The following is a 21,961-nucleotide window of genomic DNA, read 5'->3' as shown; positions in this document are numbered from 1 at the left end:
AGCCCACAAGTACAAGTTCAAAGTTACTAACATCCAAGGTCTACAATTTCTAAATTTACTCTACAGCTCGAGGCTGAACTTGGACATGGCCCTCAGGCGGGGACCCATGCGGTAGAAGATGAAGGGGATGGGGGCGAGGAACAGTGCAAGGAACGCGAGGAGGGCCATAGCCCACGTGCCCTGGTATCCGAGGTTGTGTACCATACCAGTCGTGAAGAGGGGGAACGCGCCTCCAAACACGCTACGGAGGAGGGTGTTGGCCGCAATGGCCGAGTTGGCAAAGCTGCGGTACATGTCGATGAGGACGACAATGCCGCACTCGAAGATGAGGACCATGCCCGCCATTGAGAAACCGATGGCGATGATGCTCGGCCACGGGCTCGAGGTCTGCGCGGGACCAGTGAAGGCGAACCAGAACAGGCCGATGACGAGCATGACGGCACCCACTCCCATGGGTACGAAGCGCTCGTCCGGCAGCTCCTCCTTGCCTTCGCGCTTAAGCTTGGCGACGTAGCGGTAGCGATCGGCGATCATGAGGCCGCCACCGAAGAGAATGCCGATGAACACGCTCACAAAGGGCAGCGTGCTCACCACCTGTCCATAACCCCGGTACTCGCCGAAGATGACGGGAACGGCGGCCATGAGCATGTACAGGAGGGCGTAGACGAAAGACATGTAAATGTTGAGCACGAACAGGAGGGGCTCGGTCAACATCATACGGACAGGGCGGAGGCAGTACCGGACCAAGATATCCTTGGCGGAGATGGTTACAGTGTCCAGCTCACAGTGCCAGGCATAGTTCCCTGTGTCCCTCCGGCGCTGCGCAGCCACCTTCTTCAGGATGGCGGGACTATAACTCTCGTCCATGAAAACGGCCATGAGTCCAGTCACCGCACCGCCGAAGATGACACAGAACCACTCCGACCATCTCCATCCGTACGGCCCCGTCGACGCAAGTCCGGCGCCGATCAGCGGACCGATAGCTGGACCTCCAGCTGTGCTCACGGCGAAGAAAGCGACTCCGACTTGAACCCAGAGCGCAGAATAGACGTCGTGGAACCAGCCGCCGCCGACGGCGTAAGGAGCGGCGCCGAAGACACCTCCGAGGAATCTCCCGATCATTACGGTGGCAAAATTCGACGCTCCCGCCACCTGGATGCTGAACATGGTGCCCAGGAACATGCCTAAGGTCAGGGGCCACTTGCGGCCCATGACTTCCGAGAGGGGACCGAAGATCTGAGGTCCGAGGGCGAACCCGAACACCTGTTGTTGTCAGTGCCACATTCACGCGGGTGGAGGTGGTGGATGGTGTGGAGGCTGTGGCGCCACTCTGGACGCTTCATGCACCCCACACAACACAGAGATACTCACAAACATGCCATTGGCGAGCTCGGCGACGACAGAGCCGACGCGGAAGTGCTCAGCGACCTGAGGCGAGGCGCCGGAGAGGATGGCCGAGGCCGCGCCGGACCAGAAGGTCGCTAGTGTGATGAGGACGTTTTGGAGGACCTTCTTCCGCAGACTCCAGTTCTGCGCGTTGCGCGGGTCGTCCGGTCCGTCAAAGGTTACGCGGAATGCGTCCGTCTTCTCCAGCATCGCCGAGACGAGCTCGATCGGGACCTCGCCCCGGTCCTGCTGGAGCTTGTATTCGCCGCGCGTCTGGCGGCGCGAGATGACCGGACCGAGGGTCGATGTCGGCGAAGGCACGCGATCAGGGGACGCCGCAACGGCCTCCTTCTGAGCTTCGATGTCGCTCATCGTCGAGTTTGTTGTTGTTATCGAGATATTGAGGTTACCGTTGGGATTGTGGGATGTTCTTGAGTTCACGGAAAGCCGTTAAGCTTGAGTCTGAGGTGAGGTTCAGTCGAGATGAGTGTGTAGCTGTGTGCAGCTCGAAGTTTAGATGCTGGGATCCCATCCTCGCAGCTGCAGACATATTTATGGCCAGAGCAGCGCGCACTGTGGTTGTCATGAACGCGACAGAATCTGTAAGATTTCCCCTATCTGACTAAGAGAAATCCCCGCACAATCGCGTTTAGACGCCGCAATCGCATTGAACGCCGCAGCAATAAGAACGCGTTAGACATATTTTTCTAATGAGCGGCATTCTGCTTTCTATTCATCGTCGACTGACAATAGCCTTCCACACAAAACACGTGAGGTTCACGTGAAGAATTTGCGGGGAACTTGCGGCGTTCAATGTGCGGCGACTTAACGATGATGAAGTAATCCCCGCAGATAGTGGTGCGCAGAGTGCGGCGACAACTCGCACTCATTTGTCACCTCGGCGCGTCTGTTTGCTGTGGGGACCGGATCGGAAGATCGGACGCGGGAGCCTGCACGCATGGGCTGTGCGGTTCAGAGCGCGATTAGCAAGCCTGCACTCCGCCTTTCCTGCCCGCCACAACGCCGCCGGCGGAGCAACGATGATTGGATTGGCGATTGCTCGCGTCACCTCCATTCCGTCGGATCTCGATGGCATTCCACATCTCGCTCATAGGCGCCTTGCCGTGGCTTGCTTGCGATACGGAACCCTTGCTAGGTATAGTGTGTGGTTGTCTGGTAGGTCTAAGCGCCTCTGGCCGTGGCAATGATCGGTGGAGCATCTGTAGAGGCGTATATAGTAGATGAAGGGAGAGGTTGCAAGCTGCTTTGATTTGTGAGTGTTGTAGATCAGTTGGCGCCAGCAAACCTTGCATTCTTGCACTGTGTATACCACCTGTTCGTGTTCCGGCACGTAGAGTCGAAATGCATGAGGAGTATTCAACTGTCCTCACGATACGACTTGGATGGAGAGCACCAGTTCAGCCAACGAACCAACCCCCCCGCTACCAGGTGCGTGCCTGATTCGTGCCTGAGATGTCAACAAACGACAGTTCAGTCGAGTTCCGTCAACCTCCACTTTCTCAACCATCACAACAACCATGACCATAACAGCATCCGCAAGCGCGGGCCATGCAGAGCTCTACGCGAACGCCGAAGCGTGAGTATCCTCGCCCTCTACCTGTTACTGACCTCCAGCTTCGTCTCCGCAGCTTCCGAGCCTACAGCTCTCGAGAAGGAGCGCGACTGGTTCCGCTCTTCCTCCCTTTTAGAGAACCGAGATGCGCGCCCTGGCTCCGTTCTGGCCCGCAAGGAGCAGCAGAAGGGCGGATTCCGCCTCCTGAAGCAGCGCTTTCTCGATTCCGAGGCCAAGCGCCAATTCCTTTTCGCGATCACAGGGGAGTCGCCATCTCTGGCGCCTGGGGAGAATGAACGCCTCGAGCGCGAGAACAAGGAGAAGAAGGCTGTGCTGAAGGAGAAAAAGGCCGAGGTTGAGCGCCTGAGGGTCGAGATTGGCGAGATGGCCAAGGACAACGAGCAGAGTGAGTGGCTTTCTGGGGGTGAGGAGGGCAACCGAGGGACCTCCACCTGGCATACCGGGTCCTTAGCTGACAAACAGAACACGCCGAGCTGTCCGAAAAGGTCGCGCAGGTGTCGAAGCTCCAGAAGGAGATTGACAGTATGGAGCTGGAGCTCGCGCGGTTAAACGCCGCGCACCCGCCCGACTCGCGCATGACCATGGCAGAGGCGAGCGAGACGCTGGATAAGCAGACTGAGCGGCTCGAAGAGCTGACATCCGCGCTCGGCACCGCAGACGGGCGGATCGCGGAGCTGTCCGAGGCGCTCATCGCTCGGCGGGCGCGCGTCGCTCAGCTCAGCAAGGACAGGCAGAGGGAGGAAGCGCGCGCGGCCGAGGTCACGAAGCTCCGCTCTATGGGCGACAACCACGCTCTGCAGCTCGCGGACTGGTTCGGACGCATGAACACGCAGTACCGCGCCCTCCTCGGTATCCGGGACATGAGTGTTGAGAATGGACGCACAACGGTCGAGTACGAAGAAGGCGTCACACTCACGATGGACTTTGCGCCGAAGCTCGTTGCTGCCGATGTTACAGGGACGAACGCGGACATGACCGAGGCGATCAACGCCGCCATCTCGGCGAACGATCCGGCTGGACTCGTCGCCGACGTTCTCGTCCGGATACGCCCCCTCTGACCTCGCCCATAGACGCTCCGTAGCCGCCAATGTACCCTGTTGTAATGATCCCTGCACAATGCTACGATGCATGATGAAAAATAAAACTGTATCTGATATCTACTCTAGCCTACGCTGCATCTATGCCTACAACGCCTCAACCCTTACTTGACGATAGCCTGCACGGCCGCGTCGTCCTTATACCTCGGCTGGGAGCGGAAGAGCTCGCGGGCCTCGCGCGACGGACGGGCAATGTTGGCCGCGTCCGAGCCGAGGCTGGCCATGATCTTCTTCGCGACGTCCTCGGTGCACTCGAGCTCGTAGAACGCATCCGGCGAGTCCTCGAGCATCGTGCGGATACAGATGCTGACGAGGGACGCTGGCGGCGTCGCCGGCGCAAGGAACGTGTCGACTATCGGGCGCAGGGCCTCGGCGTCCGCCTTGGCGAGTCCGGCCGCGACGGACGCGATGGCGTTGTTGTAGCTGTCGCCGTGGCCGCCCATGAACGCCTCCTCGATGAGCTCGACGATCGATGTCTTGGCCGCGGCGCCGATGTTCTGGCCCGCGCTGTTGCACACGGCGGCAAGAGCCGAAACAACCGACGGCGCAACCTCGCGCTCGCCGGTCTGGACCGCACCAATCAGCTCCGTGATCAGCGGGTCGACACGCGGCTGGTGCTTCATGAGCTCGCCGAGACCAGTCGCGGCCCTGACACGGATGGAAAGCGCGGCGGGGTCTGACGCGCTCTTGACGAAGGTACGCGTGAGCTGCGGGTGGAAGGGGCGCACAAGCTGCGGCACCTGCTCCAGGAGCACAGTGAGAGTCTGCAGGATGGCACCCTTGATCTGGGGCGCGATGGACTGGCCGGAGATGACACGAATGAGAGGACCAGTTAGCTGGATGATATACGGCTTGATGGCAGCCTCGGAAGTGCGCTGGACGAGATCTCCGATACCAAATGCGGCCTGCTCTCGCTGCTCCTGGGTACCGCTGAGAACACCGGCGAGCAGGATGGGGACAAGCGACTGGACACCCTTCGGGCGCGAGAATCCAGGAACGGTGCGGCCGGGGGCGCCGGTCGACTCGATCGTGCGGCGGAGCGGCACGACGAGCGTCTGCAGCTCGTCCTTGTGGATCGTCTTAACGAAGTGGTCGAGCGCCTCCCAGGCAGCAGTGACGACGCCCTCGTCTGAGTCGTCCATGAGGCCCACAAGGATGCGGATCCAGTCGACGCGGTAGTCGTCCATGTCCTCCTCGTTGACCTGGCAGAGGGTACCGAAGATGTTGCACGCAGTGGCGCGGCGGGTAGGGTTGACGTCCTTGGCCCAGCCGAAGAGGAGCATCATGAGGAGGTGGATGCCGTCCGAATCCTCAACGGAAGCACAGAGCGCCTCGATGGCCTCCTCGAGGTCAGGCTTGACGTCCTCGGAGGGGTTCGCCTCGAGCGACTTGACCAGCGCGCTAAGCAGGGTGTCGATGCGGCGGTTGAGGGCGCTGCCGGCAACGCGAACGAGTGCGCTGATGGCACGGGCGTTGAAGGCGCTGATGGGCTGAGCGGTGAGGGTGGGGATGAGAACGGGGAAGACGCTGTTGGCACGGACGTTCATAACCTCCTTGAGTGCCTGGAGAGCGGTCTCTGAGGCCTCGCCCTCGCCACGCATGGCCTCGAGGAGCGTCGGGATGGTCTGGTCGATGGCCTTGGCTCCCATGTACTGCTGCATGGTGTCGAAGGTCTGAGCGGCCGCGGTGCGGACATCGGGGTTGGGGTCCACAAGAGCGCCACGGACACACGAGATGATGACGTCCTCGTGGTTCTCGATGGCGTCCTTGGAAGCGGACTGCATGACATCGCTGAAGGCGAGACACGCTCCCTCCTTCGTGCGGGAGTCGGTAGACGAGATAGCCTTCCTGAGAATAGGCACAATCTCGCCGACAATGCGCTCGCCGTTCTTGCGGCAGAGCTCGCCGATGGTACGCGAAGCAGTCTCCTGCTGGTCCATGTGGGGCGAGCCAAGCAGCGAGACGAGGAGCTGCATGAGCATCGGCAGGATCTCGCGGGTGGTACGGGGAGTGTTGTGGACGAGCGCCTTCCAGATGTGGATGGACGCCTGGCGGACGGTCGAGACGGTGTCCTGGCGAACGATGTAGAGTGTAGCGAGGACACGGTCGCGGCGCTCCTGGCCAAGAGCCTCGAGAAGCGCCTTGCGCGCCTGGTCGGCACCACGGCCAGCGGTCTCATCCTCCTCCAACTCGACCTTGCCACTGATGCCGGTGACACGGTAGAGCAGCTCGCCGGTAAGCGAGATGGAGGACTGGCGGATACGCCACGAGCTGTCGAGCATGCCCTTCTCGAGCTCGGGAAGCAGAAGCTCGATAGCCTTGTTCGAGTAGTTCGCGATGATCATCTTACCAGCACGCATGGAGGCATCGCGCACGTACTCGGACTCGTCGGCGAGACCGTTGAGGATAGGCGGGATAATACGGGCGAGATGAGGCGAGAAGCGGTGACCAAAGGTGGCCGGAAGGTAGATGAGGAGCGAGATGAAACCCTCACGGACGTAAGCGCGGGGCGAAGCCGTGCTGGTAATGACGTCGGGGAGAAGAGCCTCGAGGCGCTCGATACCGAGTCCAGCGAGAACCTCGGAAAGACCCTGGGCAGCACCCTGACGGTCGACACCGGAGGTGTCTGAACGCAGGGTCTGGAGGAGCTTGTCGACGAGGTCGGGGAAGTTGGTCTCTCCGAGACGCTCGACGAGAGTACCCAGCGACTTGGCGGCAGTGGCACGAGCCTCGGGAACGGGATCTACCAGAACCTCGTGGATGAGAGGCATGAGCTCGTGGAGGTAGGGCACAAGGTCACGCGAGTCAGTGAGCGAAGCCATGTTACCAACGATCTGTACCGACTTGCGCTTGATCTCGGACGATCGCTGGCGAAGACCACGGTCAATGATGGGCATGACAAGCGCAAGCGACGGAGCGTCGAGGTAGTGCTCGAAGGTAGTCTTGAGGAGCGACGAGAGAGCCTTGGTGATGTTCGCCGAGGGGTCGGCGAGCGCCTTCATGAGCGTGCTCTGGATCGACTTGACCTCGGGGTTGTTGAGGACCTCACCGAAGCGCTTGAGCGAAGCGTTGGCCGCCGACTTGACCTGCGCGTGCGAGTCGTTGATGACACCAGTGAGGTGGGGAATGATGGTTGGGAGCGAGAGCGAGAGCTGACGAGGAGCACAGAACGCCATGGATCCGAGGAGCTCGATCGAGCCCTTCTTGGTACGCCACTGCTTCTCCTCAAGAGCGTCAAGAAGAGTGGGGAGAATGATCTTGACACAGTGGCCGGAGATCTTGGACATGATGATCTTGGCAGCGTACTGCGTAGCCTCACGGACATAGGTGTTCGAGTCGCCGAACAGCTTAAGCATGAGCGGGATGATCTCAACAATGTAAGGCTCGAAGACACGGCCGAGAGTGGCAGTGAGGGTCTCGAAAGCGAAGACGGCACCCTCACGAGCCTCGTAGCTCGACTTGTCCTCGGCAGCCTCAGTAAACTTGTCCATGAGGTCGTAGTCCTTGAGAGCGCGGAGACCGCGGCCCTTGACCACACCAGCAAGACCGTAGGCGGCACCTCGACGGGCGGCGTAGGACTTTCCGGTGGTGAGGGTGGAGAACAGGCGATCAACAAGGTACTCGGCCTCCTCACCCATGTCCTGCACGAGCGCAGGGAGACAGTCAGCAACAGCCGACTGCACAAGCTCGGAGGGGGTGTTGAGCGCCTCGACGAGACGGTCGACAACATTCGGGATACGCTTGTCGGAGGACTCGAGGTGGGACGCAAGACGACCGAAGAGAACAACCACGCTCTCCTTGACGTAATCAGTGGTCTGAGAGGTGGAAGGAGTGGCAAGGTTGGTCTCGAAGATGCTCATGAGACCAGAAATGTCCTTGCCACCGTGGATGTCGACAATGGTGGTGGCAGCGTTCAGCATGGCACGGCGAACCTCTTCGTGGCGGTCACCGAGAGGCTCGCGCTCGATGAGGAACTTGAGAGTCGGCTCGACCTGTCCGTCGGGGATAAGGGGAGCAAACTTCTCGAGGGCCTCCGCGATGGCGACGCGCGACTGGTAGGGGTCGGGCTTGTTGACCGTCTCCGGAATGACCATACCGAAGCGGTCGATCTCAGGCTCAAGCGCCTTGAGCTCGGCGACGTAGAGGTCTTCGAGCGCCTTGATGGTCGGCTCAATCTGCGACGGGTGCTGCTCCGCGGCGTCGGTGAGACCCTCGGCGGTACCCTTTCGTACGGCACCGGACTTGTTGCAGAGGTACGGAACAAGGGAGTCGAGGTACGTCTCCGGAATATCCAGGCCGTTGTCCTCCCACAGGTGCTCAGCAAGCGCAGCATTGGCTGCATCTGGGTCGTGCGTGGCGATGAAGAGCTCCTCGGAGTAGTTGAGCTCCGTAAGGTCGATGGGCTGGAGGGCCTGGAGAGCCGAGTTGCGAACGTTGGACTCGCCAGAGAGAGTGCCCTTGATGATGGCGGCGATCTCTTCGGGGGTGGCAACGTCGCGAATTGCGGTACCGAGGTCGGCAAGAGCTGACGAAGCGTCCTTGGCGAGACGAGGCTGGGTGCTGATGATTTTGAGCAGGTCCTCAATGGTCTCCAGGCGAGGGTAGGCGTCATCCTGGAACTCGCCGACGCAAGCGCCGATGATGCCAACAACGAGGGTGAGTTGCTCCTGAGCCTCATCGCTCTGCGCCGACTGGCATCCGATACCGCCAACGGCAACGACGCGGTGCAAAAGCATGCTAACCAGGGCGTAGGTAGTCGGGTCCAGGGGCGCCTTGTTAACCAGGAAGAGAATCTGGTGGAGAATGCGAGTAACGAGCTCGCAAGCTCCTTCCTGAAGGTAGTCCTCGGGGACGAACGGAGCCTCGTAGCCGCGCAGAATAGCGGCGGCGGTCAGGCGGCGGTACTCATCCAGACGGTCAGAAGCGAGACCACTGATCTGGATAAAGACCTCGAAGGCACGGTCATCGACAAGGAAAGCGCCCGCGCCGAAGACGCTGCTCAGCAGAAGGTGAGCAAGAGTGCCAAGCTGGCTCTCGACAGCGGAAACGCCAGAAGCAGCGAGGCTCGAGACTAGTTCGAGGCCGCGCTTGAGCCGGGCCTGCTCCAGAGCGATCTCCTCACGGACACCAGCCTCCTTCCTGAGCTGGGCGGCGACAAGAGCCTTGTCCTGCTTCGAGAGGTTGGCACCGGGTGTCGTCGCCTTCTTCTTGGCGAGCTGCTCGCGCACCTCCTGCTCCCACTTCTCGACAGCGTAATCCTTCCTGTTTTTGTTCTCGACCTGATCGCTCTTCTTCGACAGGACATCGGTGAACATCTGATCAGACGGCGTCTGCCAGATACCACGCTCCTCAATGCCGATGAAGTCCAGTGCAGCAGGGTCGAGGTCAGACTTGATCTTAGCAAGAATGTCTCCGACGAACTCCACGGGGTCGACAAAGGCGAGGGTAGCGATGGCGCGGTAGGCGGCCTCAGCGAAACGGGCGTCCTTGGGCGGAGCAGAGGCAACCTCCCAAAGCAGGTCGAGGATGCGCTCGCGCTTGACGCTGACGAGGTTGGCAGGGTCGAGACCAAGGGACTGAACAATGGTAATCCAGGACACCTGCGACTCTTCACCAATCTCGGGGTGGTGGGCGATGACGATAAGGTCGGCGGCGATATCCTCGAGCGTCTCCTGGTCGGCCGATCCGCGAGAAACAGCTGCAGACAGGAGACGGCCGATTTCACGGGACTTGGAGACGATATTCTCCTCCTCCTCAGCAGTCGGACCCTTGGCGCGGGCAGCAGCACGGCGCTGCTCATTGGTGCGGAGCCAAGAGATGAGAGCCTCGCGAACGATCTGAGCAGTGTTGCGAGGGTGCTGGGCAGCCAGGTCCGAGACAGTGGAGTACACTTCGCGGCGAACGTTGGGGTGCTTAGACTCGAATGCCAGGTGGATCAGCGCGAGGCCAAGGGCGACCCTAACGGCCTTGTCCTCGATGTTATTGTTCGCGATGAGAGCAGCAACTGCACGGAGAAGCCAGAGCTCATCGGTCTCGGTGGGGAGCTTAATCCATGCCTTGTCGTTCAGAACAAACGAGGGCTTGGGCGAGACGGTGAGCACCTCCTTCATGGGAGCAGAAGTAGCGAGCTTCGAGTCCTTCAGCGGGCCAAGAGCAAGGGCGACGGCAACGTAGCCCTCAAGGAAACCGGTCGGGTTCGAGGGCACGTTGGCAGAAGCAGTCTTGAGGTTGGACTCAAGGGGAGCGGCAAACGAGTCAAGGAGCTTCTGGCCCTCGGCCGACGGTTCCTTGGTGGTCCAAGCAGCCTCTCCGACGGCAGTGGACACGGCGCGGCGCACGGAGAGCTTGGACGAAGCCAGCTCCTTCGTGAGAGCGGAAGCGGAAGCGGCGGCCACCGGCTTGTCAGAGACGAGAACAGCGGCAAGGTGGGGACCGAGAGCAGCTCCCAGAGCGTTAAGGGCGGCCTCGTTCGACTCCTTGGCGATAAGTGGCGGCAGGGTGTCCACCACAACAGAGGCGGCGCTCGTCGGAATAGACGAAACCATGTTGTAGAGGGCGACACGCTGGTCGGCGTTGGCCGTCTTGCCGGTCTTGGGGAGGGAGAGGACCTCGTTGGCAATCTTGAGCTGAGCCTCGTCAGAGGCAGTGTTGCGGACGATGGCCTGGAAAAGGTTGACCGACTTGGCGCGGGTCTCCGCGTTAGACGACTTGGACGACGAGATAACGCCCGCAACCAGCTTGCCGGGCACGATAGCGCTGATGTCCTTCTTGCACTCATCGAGCAGCGCAGCGGTAACGGGGAGGGCGATCTCGGGCGAGCGGAGCATCATACGCTCTGTCGCGGGGATGAGCTTGCCGGTGAGGTCGGCGTCGGTGACAAAGGTGGAGAGGAACTCGCTCAACGACGAGAACAGGTACGGCTGGAGGGCGACCTTGGAGCCGAGGATGTTGGTGGAGTAGTAGTCGATGATCGCGGGCTTCTCGGCCTCGATCGCCTCACGCGCCGGCGCCTTGCCCTTGGGCATCTTGACACGGAGCGCGACACCAACGACATTTCCAAGCAGCACGGCGGACCGCAGCGGCTGCGGTGCCTTGAGCAGAGTCTGTGCGACGAGCTGCAGGTTCTCGCGGAGCAGGCGCAGCACACGCCAGACACGGATGTTGACCTTGTGGCGAACGCGCCATGCCTTGCGGGGGTTGGGCGACTGGCGGGCCTCAATACCGTCAGTGACAGCGGCCAGGGAGAGGAGCAAGTCCTTCAGCTGGGCCGATTGAACGAAGGCATCGGAGCGAGAGCCGAGGAGGGTGGTGATGAGGGCGAGGATGAGGTTGAGCTGGGGAAGGAGGACCTGGGGTGGGGCTGACTTGGCGGCGTCAACGGCCTTGGCCGTCTCGGCACAAACCCACTTGACGAGCTTGTCTCCGAGCTTCATCGGGGCCTGCTGCTCCTCATCGCGCCTGACAAGGTCCATGAGAACCTGAACGATGAGGTCGACAGCCTTCCACTCCGTCGAGGCGGTAAGGGTCATGAGGAGCTGCTGCAGGAGCTGTCCTGTTGACTCCGGAGCCGGCGACTCAGGCGTCACGTAAAGGTAGCGCGAGGCGAACTGTTCTCTCCGCTTCTTGCTGGGGTCCAGGAGTGCCGGCCGAATCTTGGGCAGTACGTCGGCCCAATCGATGTTCGCTTCCCGGCTGTCCTTGTCCTCCTCCACGATCTCGTCGTCGTCGACCACCTCATCGTTGTCCGGGGTATGAGCATTCTGTTCCGGCTCGGTGATATCGGAGGCCTCCGAGTCGCTCTCGTACGCCTCCTTTCCCTTCTTGGCTCCCTTCTGGCCGAGCCAGGATCCGACCTTGTCGGCGGCCGGCATGTCCTGCTCGGCGTGTAGTTTTTTGAATGCGCGGGGCGGAATTTTTGGCGGGTATATCGGGCCTCTGGGGTGAGTTCGAAAGGCCGTACGCGCTTGCTGAAGCTGCTGTGCGCGTCGTTTTGTATGTCAGAGTCTCGGTTCCGGATCGCTCGACATAGATTTCAGTAGCTGTTCCGGACGAGATGTCTGAGGTGGAGGCTTATCAGCCATTGCCCTACACGTCATACCCCACGTGGTGGCCACTCCACCGTAGAGCACAATAATATGACGTTCCTGGGTCGCAGGAGGACTACCGTCGAGCTCAGGCGGTATCGACCAAGCTCTACAAGCCCCGACATTACAATAACAGCTCGACGCCATGACAGTCACTCCTGATCCCACCTCGAACGCGGAAACGCCAACGCCGACCGAGATGCCGGCTCTGATCCCCGGTCCCAGCGCCTTCCACGAGAGCTCCCAGTTCCGGCATTGGCGATATTCTAAAGATCAGCTCTACAATCTGCGTCACGAGTTGAACGAGAAGAGTCGAGAGGTGACAGAGCGAAACATGAAGGCTGAGCGAGTGAGTCGCTATCTCGGAGGTTGTTGAATCCAGCTAACGCTCAGGAAGCGCAGGAGTCTTTAGGTGCCGACGGGCCTTCCCCGCCGCCGCCAACGACGTACCCAAGTGTAGAGGAGGAGTTGAAGCTAGTCAACTTCTACTGTGACCAGGCGTCCAAGATCTGTCGACAAGGTTTCGGCGTGCCGGAGTACGTTGAATCGACAACGATCAGCTATATCAAGCGCTTCTACCTGAAGAACTCGGTCATGGAGTGGCACCCGAAGAACATAATGTGAGCTGATCGCAGCTTGCCAAAGTCCCTACCAGAGCTGACGTCCAGGCCCACCTGTCTCTTCCTCGCAGCGAAGACGACAAATCACCCGATCCCGATTGAGGTCTTCGTGCCGAAGTTCAAGAACTTCAAGTCAACCGACATTCTCGAGATCGAGTTCGTGATCGCGCAGTCGCTCGCGTTCGAGTTCTGGACGCACGGCGCCGAGCGCTCGCTGCGCGGCTGGTTCCTCGAGTTCCAGAACAAGCCCGCTAACATTGACATTCTGCAGCGCAATCTCCCCTCCGCCCTGGACTGGTTGTCCCGCTCGCGCCTGACCGACGCTGAGTTCATCTGGAGCCCGAGCCAGATCGGCCTCGCGTGCTGGCGACTCACGGCTGAGAGTGTCGTGGACGAGTTCCTGGATGAGAAGTACGCGAACTGGACACCGCCCGACGGATATGACGACGAGGACGGACCGATGGCGTACCCGTACGGTATCCCTCTGCCCCGGCTACGCGCCATCATCCGCGACATTCAGGACCTCATCCGATCTACGCCGCCGCTGGAGCAGAAGCAGATCAAGGAAATCGACAAGCGGCTAAAGAATTGCATCAACCCCGAGCGCGTCCCGGGTACAGCATTGTGAGTTGGACCTTAACGCGCCTTCAGCTGACGTCCAGGTACATCAAGCGGAAAGCTGAGCTTGAGGCTAAGGCCGCCGAGGCCAAGGCGATCAAGACTGCGAAGGCGAAGGAGGCGATGGAGAAGGATGAGCTCGTCTTTGGTGGACCGGTGAAGCCAGCAGACGACGACCCCTTTGGACCGCCGCTGCCGAAGAAAGAATCCGCATAGACAAACACACACATACTCACACTTGCATGCATATTCCGTCCACAGTATCATTCTGCGATATAAACAGCTCACGATAGGCACAAATAGGCTACGCTGGTTCGTCGTCGTATTCCTCCTCTTCCTGGATCACCGATCCAGCTTGGCTATCGCGATCATCCTCTCCGCCCTCGATGGCGATGTCCTCCGCATCTTCTTCGTCGTCGCCCTCGGCATTGATCCGGACCGAGATGGGGCCGAAGTGTGTATCCTGTTGGACTTTGAGGATACCCTTGGTAGCCAGCACTGGCTGGTCAGCTCACGTCACGACCCCTCAGCTTACTCAGGCAATTGTAGAAGGCCGCCGCTGCCACGCGCTTGTCGGAGCCGACATCAACAATCTCGTCGAGTTCGATCTCCATCGTCTTATGCTGCAGCATGCGCTGCTCGACGTAGCTGGGTGTCAGCAAGGTTGCACGCCAGACTGCAGGTACCTGAAGAATGAGCGGCATTGCTGCTCCAGAGTCGCTAGCAAGGCGGGGGCGAACGGACCGCTGAGGGCTTTCGATGGCTCGTCCAGAGGCACTGGGCGCAATTAGCAAACCGCAATCAACAACAATCTCACGCTCGTCTTCGTTCAAATCAAGCATGGACTCGTCCGCTTGCATCATGCTCAGGACCGAGCCCGAACGGGAGCGTGAGCGGCGTCCTCGCTCGAGTGTTCGATCCGGAGTCGATACATTCGAGCGGATACTGTTGTCAGCGGTGGGGTTGTGGGATGCCTACCGCTGCTCGAGGGGCGTGACAATGCTGAACCGGCGCTTGGAAGGTGATTCATCCTGCAGGTTGGGAAGACTGTCAAGATCGAGGTCAAGGGCATCCTCCCACTGTACGTCAGATGATGTTCGCCTGCTATCTTACGGGAAGCCTCTGGGACAGACGGCGGGGCTGCTCCGGTGTCGCGGTCAGGTTGCGGCGCGCATCGTTCGAATAAGAAGGTGGCGTCGGTGCAGGACCTCCAAACCCTGTGTTAGCGGAGCGGGTTGGACCACTCTCAGGATCAGGGAGGGGTAGATCCGGAACGTAGTCGCCATAGTCTGTGGGGAAGAAGTCCTCTTGCTGTGCGTCAATTTGAGTGTCGGGGACAGCGGCAGGAGGGACAGTGCCAGCCTTGGCGATCTGCGGTGGCGCCGTCTGCCACTGGAACTGGGGAGGCCCGATGGCGTGCCCATAAAATTCCTGCATCCCAGTGTCCATAACTGACAGTCAGCTTTGGATGTCGATATAACTCACATTGAACAAACAACCCTGCGCGATCGACGAGTGATGCGGCCTGAACGCGGTTGGTGTTTTCGGTTACCTTCGAACGGCGGTCTTCCCTCTGCTCCGCGATCATGTCCTCGTAGGAGAGGTTGTCATCGACAGCCTCCACGTCCTGATAGTCAGCGCATGCACCAGTTATTCACGACCCACCTTGTCTAAGCGCAAGCGCTTTGCAGGCTTCTTCCTCCTCGTCTTCCTGGTCGCTTCGTGTCCGTCGGAGTGTTCACTCTCTGTAGGAGAGTTACTGCGGCGCTTGTTTGCGTCCGCATCAGCACCTCCTCCCAGTGAGTGATCGACTTCACTGATGTCAGCTGGCAGTCCTTGAAGCGGAGCTCACTCATAGGAGCTCGGGTTGCCCTCAGCTGGAAGAGGCAGATCAACGTCAAGAATGTCGGTTGTTTGCTGCAGTGGGTCATGGGTAATGTCATCAAGCAGTGGGTCACCAAGGTCGCCGAGGATGTCGAGCTCGATTGGAGCAAAGTCCATGATCTCCGGCTCTCGGGTCGGAAGACGAGGGCGCTTGTTGATCGTGTCCATTGTTGCCACAGAAGAGTTGCGCTTCCGTCCTCGACCGACATTGCTCCCATCTTGGGATGCCTCTTCATCATCGTCCGAGCCATAGCCGATGAAGTCTCCGCCTTGATGAGAGACCGAGTGAGATGACTGCGTCTGCTGCAAGGAGGAAAGCTTTGACGTCCCGCGGCGTTTGCGTTGCTCGTTGATGGGTCTGTTCCAATCCTGAGAGATGTCAGTGTTGCTCCAAGGATAATGTGAGCTCACGATGGCACCAAACTCCAGACCCCCTGCAAAGTTGAAGTCGAAGAGCTCATCGGCTTCGGTGAAGGTGATATGGTCGTACCTGCAGTAAGCTAGCGGGACCGCACGAAGACCCACCTGCTGCGGCCACCATTTGGCAGATCAAGGGCACCAGAGCCCTTAGTTTTCGAGACAGAGTCCGCTCCTAGACCGATGGTGACGGAACGACGAAGAGCGAGATCAAAGTTTTGAACGTCCTGCGGGTAAGCAATTCGGAGGCTGGTACTAGGCGTACATGGTAGAAGATCTCGTAACTTTGGTTGTATGCTCTATTTGAGGTCAGCAAGTCATTAACAAAGGTTATATCTACCTGGTGACCCCGACCAGAAGATGACCGCTCAAACGCAGGGCCATAGGCTCGGCAGGTTGACCGATGAGCTCGCACGTGTGAGGGATTTCGAGGTTAGTGATGGCTTTGCGGGTAATGCGCTTGTTCTTGGGGCCAAGGGTGGCCATGAGCCTGGTGAGGGATGCGTCAGGTAATGTGAGGGAAGGCACACAGTCAACTCACCAGACTATCCCCAGTCTGCGAATCCGTCAGCAACGATACGGCTTTCCGAACTTACGAGCCATTTTTACCGATTTGAAGGTCGTCGGTGAAGAACATGGCGAGATGTCCTTCCGAGGACCGTCGTCTCAACGCAGAGTTAGTTGACATTAGGAGAAAAACTTCATGAATGTCTCGCTTTTGCGTGCGAGGAAGGCGCAGATCGACCGCTGATCATTGCGAGGTGGTCGAGGTGGGAACCGACATTCCTGCTGCGCTAGTTGTCAACGGTGGACCACCTCCACCGGGCAACCTCCACCGCCCATCGATCGTTTGCGGGACCATTACACTGGGTGGCAAAATCAAACCCTGGATAAAATCTACCAAAACACGCGTGGATATTCTGGGCAGTTGGTGGCGAAGGCTCTAGCCGCTCTGGGCAGCCCAGGGTGCTTGCTGGGTGCTGATCAGGCTGCTTGATCGCATTCTCGATGTCATCATTGTCATCTTCAGTATCCTTTCTGCCATGCCGCCTTTAACAGCAACGGAACGCCAGAAACTCCTGCTTCAGCAGGAAATTGCCAAGCTCTCAGGTGGGCACCGATCTTCGATGTTACTGACCGTTAGGGGCTATCTCGAGTCGAGCCAGCAGCAGCCATCCTTCGTCTTACCACCCCTACCGAGGAGGCTACTCGTACCGCGGTGGTCGTGGTAAGCCTCGCGGCAGGGGGAGAGGAGGAGGGGGCTACTCTGTCGACTTCAGGCAAGCCAACCGCGCGTCTGGATCTTCAACGCCCTCGTCGTCGACACCAGCGCCAATGATGTCAGCAGGTACGAGCTCGGCTGCGGTGGAGGATACGGAAATGGAGGAAGGCGAAGTTTCTCAAACTTCTGCGTCGACGACCGTGCCCTCAACTGCTCCGAGGCTGTCACACGACTCAAGCGCCTGGGTGAAGAAGACGAGCCGTGGAGGAAACATGAGCCTGATGACGGTGCAGAAACGGTGAGTGCCTTTTGCTGATTTGAGCTGACGGTACAGCGACAAGCTCGCAGCTCAACCGCCGAGACCGCGCCAGCCGAAAGTGCCGCCGTCCATCCAGGTGCTGCAATCGTCGTCCGATACATCTCCCGGAGGCTCGGAGGGCCAGAAGCGCGTCGTCATCGACGGAGTTGTCTTCCAGTTTGAGCAGGACGGAAAGAAGCTCACCAGGATCGGAGGTATGCCGCATCGCTTGTCAACTGCTGACACTTCAGAACTCCCGGGCACCAAGAAGGACGTCAACAATACGCCGACTCGCCATTCCCTCAAGTACCAGGGGGAGAACTTCCGGAGAACAAAGAGGGGCAACCTGATCTCTCGATCAACGTGCGGAAACTTGCCCGAGCAACAAGCCGTGACTGACCATCCCAGGGCCTCCGCGCGGAGGGCCGAGCAGGCCAAAAGGCCATGCCGCTACTACACTAAGACGGGTGCGTCTCGCCCCGTCCATCAGCAGCCCACATCGTATTGGGGCTTTCCTCACACTTCATACTGACACATCTTAACCTACAGGTCGTTGCGAGCGCGCTTTAACATGCCCTTACCAGCACATTCCGGATCGATTGGCGATCTGTCACCAGTTCCTCAAAGGTACCTGTCAGCTGGGCGACAACTGTCCTCTGTCCCACACCCCTTCAGCTCACAACACCCCTTCTTGCTCTCGCTTCCAAGCCACAAGCTCCTGTTACAAGGGCGACAAGTGCCTCTACCCTCATGTCCGTGTCGCAGACGATGCCCCGGTGTGCGAGGCTTTCGCGCGCGAGGGCTGGTGTGACACACCTGCCGGAACCTGCCCCGAGCTGCACATCTGGGAGTGCCCTGAGTGGCACGCAAAGGGAACTTGCTCTCGCGGCCGCAAGTGTGGTCTCCGCCATGTGCTCCGTGCTGAGAAAACGAAGACCAAGGGTGCTTCAGCTCCAGAGCCGCCAACCGCAACTGCGGGGGCAGAGGGAGGCTTTGACGACCAGGCAGAGTTCATCGGCCTCCCGGGCGAGGTTTTCTCTGAGACCGAGTCTGAAGAGGAAGATGACTCTGATGAAGAGGAGGGGGGCAGCGATGAGGAAGAAGAGGAAGAAGAAAATGAGGATGAAGAAGAGGACGACGATGAGGATGGGGACGACGACGACGACGATGACGATAACTCGATCGAAGTCGACGACGACTCAGGTAAGCACGAGGCTGCGTCTCCAACGGAGGTCGCCTCGGACGAAGATGACGAGCGGCTTGTTTTAGACCAGGTGTAAGCTATCCTGTTGTACTACTACTCTCATCACACACTGTACTGTCACTTGTCACGACCTCCTTCGTCCGTGTTCTGTTCTGCTCAAAATTGCCCATAGAGGTTAATACGGGCCTATCCAATGCATGTCATCTAGGCTGAAGGTGCTACAATGTTTAGCCCAGGTGTGAAGTGGCAGGCTGGGGCTGCCTTTTTTAAATCTACTACGTAACTAACGCTTAGACGGGGGTGCGCTTAGCGGCGACGTTGCGCCTGCGCTGCCTGACGCCCTCCCTGAGCTCATCGAGGAGGGGCAGGGTCTGCTCGAGGCTAATGCACGCGTCCGTGATAGAGACGCCGTACTTGAGCGCCTTGGGTCCCTCGGGGGGAATCTTCTGGTTACCCTCGTTGATGTTGCTCTCAATCATGACGCCCATGATCATCTGGGCGGTGGGGCCGTCGCCAGCGAGCTGCGCGGCAATGTCGCGCCCGACATCGATCTGGCGCGCGTGCTGCTTGTTCGAGTTGCCGTGGGAGCAGTCGACCATGATGCGCGGGTTCAGCCCGGCCTTCTTCAGCTTCTCGCCGGCCTCGAGCACGTCCTTCTCCGAGTAGTTCGGGCCCTTCGTCGAGCCGCGCAGGATCACGTGCGTGCTGTTGTTGCCCTCCGTCTCGACGATGGCAGTCAGGCCCTGCTTCGTGACCGAGAGGAAGGTGTGCGAGGCCGCCGCGGCGCCCATCGCGTCGATCGCAATGCCGATCGAACCGTCCTGACGGTCAGCTCACTCCCACAGATGAAGAGCTGAAGAAGGCAACTCCGGAAGAGAGTACTCACAGTTCCGTTCTTGAAACCGACGCTCATCGAGAGAGCAGAAGCGAGCTCACGGTGGACCTGGCTCTCGGTCGTGCGCGCGCCGATAGCGCCCCACGACGACAGGTCGGCCAGGAACTGGGGAGAAATGACATCTGCAATCGTGTCAGCCTTCTTTGCCTTCCTTTGTTCTGGCCGTCGGCCCTTGCGCAGTGATCGGCGCCCTTCCCGCCTTCTATTGCGCCTTCCATGCGCCTTCCCTCTCAACCTTCCTCCCTGCTTGCGTTCTGATCTGCGCCAACGCTTCTTCTCGGTAGAGACCCGGGCGCACATAGCAATGGCACAAGATGCTCGGCGGCCTAGCGGTCGTCTCATGTACTCACCAAGGAACTCGCCGGCGGTCGGGAGGCCGAGCTCGGTAACGTCGAGGAGAAGCTTGCGGGCCATCTTGAGACCGCGGTTGATCTGGTAGGTGCCGTTCATGTCCGGGTCGTTGATGAGGCCCTTCCAGCCGACGGTCGTGCGGGGCTTCTCGAAGTAGACACGCATGACGATGAGGAGGTCGTCCTTGGCCTTCTCGGTGTAGTCGGCGAGCTGGCGGGCGTAGACGAGCGCCTGCTCGGGGTCGTGGACGGAGCAGGGTCTGATGTCAGCTAGAGAAGCTTTCGGCGGCAAGCTGAGCCACAAAAGCAGGGGTGGGTTACGTACCCGACAACAACGAGGAGACGGTCATCGTCGCCCTTGACGACTGCCTCGACCTGGCGACGTCCGTCGAGAACGGTCTGGGCGCCGCGGAGGGTGAGGGGAAGCTCCTCGGTGAGGATCTGGGGCGGGATGAGGGGCCTGATGGCCTTGACGCGGCGGTCGTCGAGGAGGTCGTGGGCCTGGTTGTCAGACTGGGCGTCTTCGTCCTTGAAAAGTCAGCCGGGAAATGTTACTCACCTCACGCACCGTGGTAGTGGGGTAGCGGGACGAGGACATGGTGAAGATCTAGTGGTACAGAATAGGGAGAAAGGAAAATCAACACTTCAGTTACCCGGTGGTTGAATCTGGTCGGTACGAGTCGATCGGATACCTGACGCTGGCTGGCTGCAGAGAGCCACGCGGAGTCGAAATCCAACTTTTCTGACTCGTTAGCCTGCCCAGCTGCGCCAGCCTGAGCTCCATCGCCGTAACCCAGGCCGGTAGTAGGGCCGTCCAGTGCCGCCGCCCGCACGCCGCCCGCAGGGGTCACCCGCAGTTTCGTTGGTTGGCCGTGGCCATTGCCGACTTCCCTGAATCGCTGTGGGGTAAGTTTTGCAGTTAGGTCACGTGCTTTTCCAGCCTCACTCGGTCTCTCCCCAGCCACGTGGAGTGTTAGCCTCTCACGGCGCACGCCGGAACCCAGCGCTAGCCAAGCTCGGTCGGTCGACGTCACAGCGTGAGTTGCTCGACGGCGACTCATCATCCTTCCTTTGGCGAACATCACAACCATCCCACCATGGCCGCAGGATTGAAGAGTGAGTAAGAAGGATTAGGCAGCGAGGGATCGCCAGACAACGACGTGCTTGCTACGTTTGCGTTTCCAGCGCCGGTGCGCACTCTTGCCGCCAAGCCATGGTGTCGTCGAACAGCAATTACAACGGCGATCGGACGCAGGCATCTTCACGCCTAACTCATACGATGAACGCAATGCTGACGCTTTACCTTTACGCTCGCGTGTAATCTCAATGATCTCGCGTCACTCTGTTCTCTGGTTGTTGCTATCCCCGTGTAACCGCATCCAGCCGTCATCTTCCTCGCCTTCGTGCTCGCCGCGGGCTTCCTGCTCGTCATCCTCTCGTGTGCTCTGTGGGGCAACTGGCTCCCCATTCTTGTTGGTGAGTACGAAGCTTCGAGTATTTGCTTCGCAGCTAACCGCCAGCGCTCACCTTCGTGATCGCGCCGCTGCCCAACTCGCTTTGCGGACGGTGTGCGCACGCGGACGACCTCTCCCCGGAATACAACTCGGCCTATACCGACTTTGGACACTGGCTCACTGGAGCGCTTGTTGTGAGTAGAGATGCCGAGGGCCTCTACCGCACAGCTGACTTCTTGGAACATGTGAAGCTGACAACAGGCCACCGGTTTCGCTCTCCCGGTAGTCCTCGCGCACGCGGGACTGATCACGCCGGCTGCGTGCTACATGTCGATCGCGGGTGGTGTGCTCGTCTACGGCACCATTCTCGTGTACTCTGGCTGGTTTGGATCGCCGAATGATGACGAGTTCTAACGGCCTCGGAGGGAGAAAGTAGCCGCCCTCGATCTGATGATTGAAGGCAGTACGATGTGTAGATCTGGTACGATAGCACGGCACGGTAGTTAGGATTGTGCTCGGCAGTATGACGATAACTTAGATGACTATGACAGGAGTGCATGTTGCGAGTGTCGCTATGATGGAATGAGAGACGAGAAGTATGGTCGCCGTTGAGGCGCAGTAGGTCGAAGAAGATCTGGAGATACGAGACGTTCGAGACTCGACGGGATAAGCTGGGTTTTCATTAACGCACATGCGCCCAAGTCAGAAGATGCACTCTTGGAACTCTGGGCAAGTGAAGTTGCACTGAAGCAGTCCAACATGGCCAATCGCGAAGGACCGGAGGTGATTGACGACGTCGAAGAGCATGCATGCTTGGTGGGAGTTGGCTGCGGGCAGT

The 21,961-nt window shown here is 59.5% G+C and overlaps 8 protein-coding genes across 8 annotated transcripts; 3 read left to right on the top strand and 5 right to left on the bottom strand.

Moving 5' to 3' along the window:
* Positions 1–60: 60 nt before the first annotated feature.
* A1Q1_06382 (uncharacterized protein) lies at positions 61–1,758 on the bottom strand (the record flags this gene model as incomplete). The annotated part of the gene is made up of 2 exons (XM_014321496.1): positions 61–1,263; positions 1,372–1,758. The coding sequence occupies 2 exons, from the start codon at positions 1,756–1,758 to the stop codon at positions 61–63; spliced, it is 1,590 nt and encodes a 529-aa protein (XP_014176971.1).
* A 1,197-nt stretch (positions 1,759–2,955) lies between these two features.
* A1Q1_06381 (uncharacterized protein) lies at positions 2,956–4,038 on the top strand (the record flags this gene model as incomplete). The annotated part of the gene is made up of 3 exons (XM_014321495.1): positions 2,956–2,983; positions 3,036–3,365; positions 3,443–4,038. 3 exons carry the CDS (start codon positions 2,956–2,958, stop codon positions 4,036–4,038), a joined length of 954 nt encoding a protein of 317 aa, XP_014176970.1.
* A 143-nt stretch (positions 4,039–4,181) lies between these two features.
* A1Q1_06380 (regulation of translational elongation-related protein) lies at positions 4,182–11,948 on the bottom strand (the record flags this gene model as incomplete). The annotated part of the gene is made up of 1 exon (XM_014321494.1): positions 4,182–11,948. The coding sequence occupies one exon, from the start codon at positions 11,946–11,948 to the stop codon at positions 4,182–4,184; it is 7,767 nt and encodes a 2,588-aa protein (XP_014176969.1).
* A 358-nt stretch (positions 11,949–12,306) lies between these two features.
* On the top strand, positions 12,307–13,615 carry A1Q1_06379 (cyclin-dependent protein kinase regulator; the record flags this gene model as incomplete). The annotated part of the gene is made up of 4 exons (XM_014321493.1): positions 12,307–12,510; positions 12,564–12,781; positions 12,830–13,405; positions 13,444–13,615. 4 exons carry the CDS (start codon positions 12,307–12,309, stop codon positions 13,613–13,615), a joined length of 1,170 nt encoding a protein of 389 aa, XP_014176968.1.
* An 88-nt stretch (positions 13,616–13,703) lies between these two features.
* A1Q1_06378 (uncharacterized protein) lies at positions 13,704–14,262 on the bottom strand (the record flags this gene model as incomplete). The annotated part of the gene is made up of 2 exons (XM_014321492.1): positions 13,704–13,897; positions 13,935–14,262. The coding sequence occupies 2 exons, from the start codon at positions 14,260–14,262 to the stop codon at positions 13,704–13,706; spliced, it is 522 nt and encodes a 173-aa protein (XP_014176967.1).
* A 241-nt stretch (positions 14,263–14,503) lies between these two features.
* On the bottom strand, positions 14,504–16,337 carry A1Q1_06377 (uncharacterized protein; the record flags this gene model as incomplete). The annotated part of the gene is made up of 10 exons (XM_014321491.1): positions 14,504–14,797; positions 14,856–15,017; positions 15,065–15,158; positions 15,252–15,652; positions 15,695–15,811; positions 15,865–15,927; positions 15,966–15,999; positions 16,041–16,190; positions 16,242–16,256; positions 16,297–16,337. The coding sequence occupies 10 exons, from the start codon at positions 16,335–16,337 to the stop codon at positions 14,504–14,506; spliced, it is 1,371 nt and encodes a 456-aa protein (XP_014176966.1).
* A 406-nt stretch (positions 16,338–16,743) lies between these two features.
* A1Q1_06376 (uncharacterized protein) lies at positions 16,744–18,500 on the top strand (the record flags this gene model as incomplete). Its single annotated transcript, XM_014321490.1, has 5 exons — positions 16,744–16,810; positions 16,858–16,928; positions 16,981–17,220; positions 17,264–17,687; positions 17,770–18,500. The coding sequence occupies 5 exons, from the start codon at positions 16,744–16,746 to the stop codon at positions 18,498–18,500; spliced, it is 1,533 nt and encodes a 510-aa protein (XP_014176965.1).
* Positions 18,501–18,714: 214 nt separating this feature from the next.
* Positions 18,715–20,733, bottom strand: A1Q1_06375 (phospho-2-dehydro-3-deoxyheptonate aldolase; the record flags this gene model as incomplete). The annotated part of the gene is made up of 4 exons (XM_014321489.1): positions 18,715–19,245; positions 19,311–19,929; positions 19,995–20,190; positions 20,238–20,733. 4 exons carry the CDS (start codon positions 20,731–20,733, stop codon positions 18,715–18,717), a joined length of 1,842 nt encoding a protein of 613 aa, XP_014176964.1.
* Positions 20,734–21,961: the final 1,228 nt, after the last annotated feature.

This window comes from Trichosporon asahii, assembly GCF_000293215.1.
Source record: "Trichosporon asahii var. asahii CBS 2479 unplaced genomic scaffold scaffold00075, whole genome shotgun sequence".
Taxonomy (NCBI): Eukaryota; Fungi; Basidiomycota; class Tremellomycetes; order Trichosporonales; family Trichosporonaceae; genus Trichosporon; species Trichosporon asahii.
Note: the sequence above shows the minus strand (reverse complement) of the source record. Positions and strands in the feature narration are given on the sequence as shown.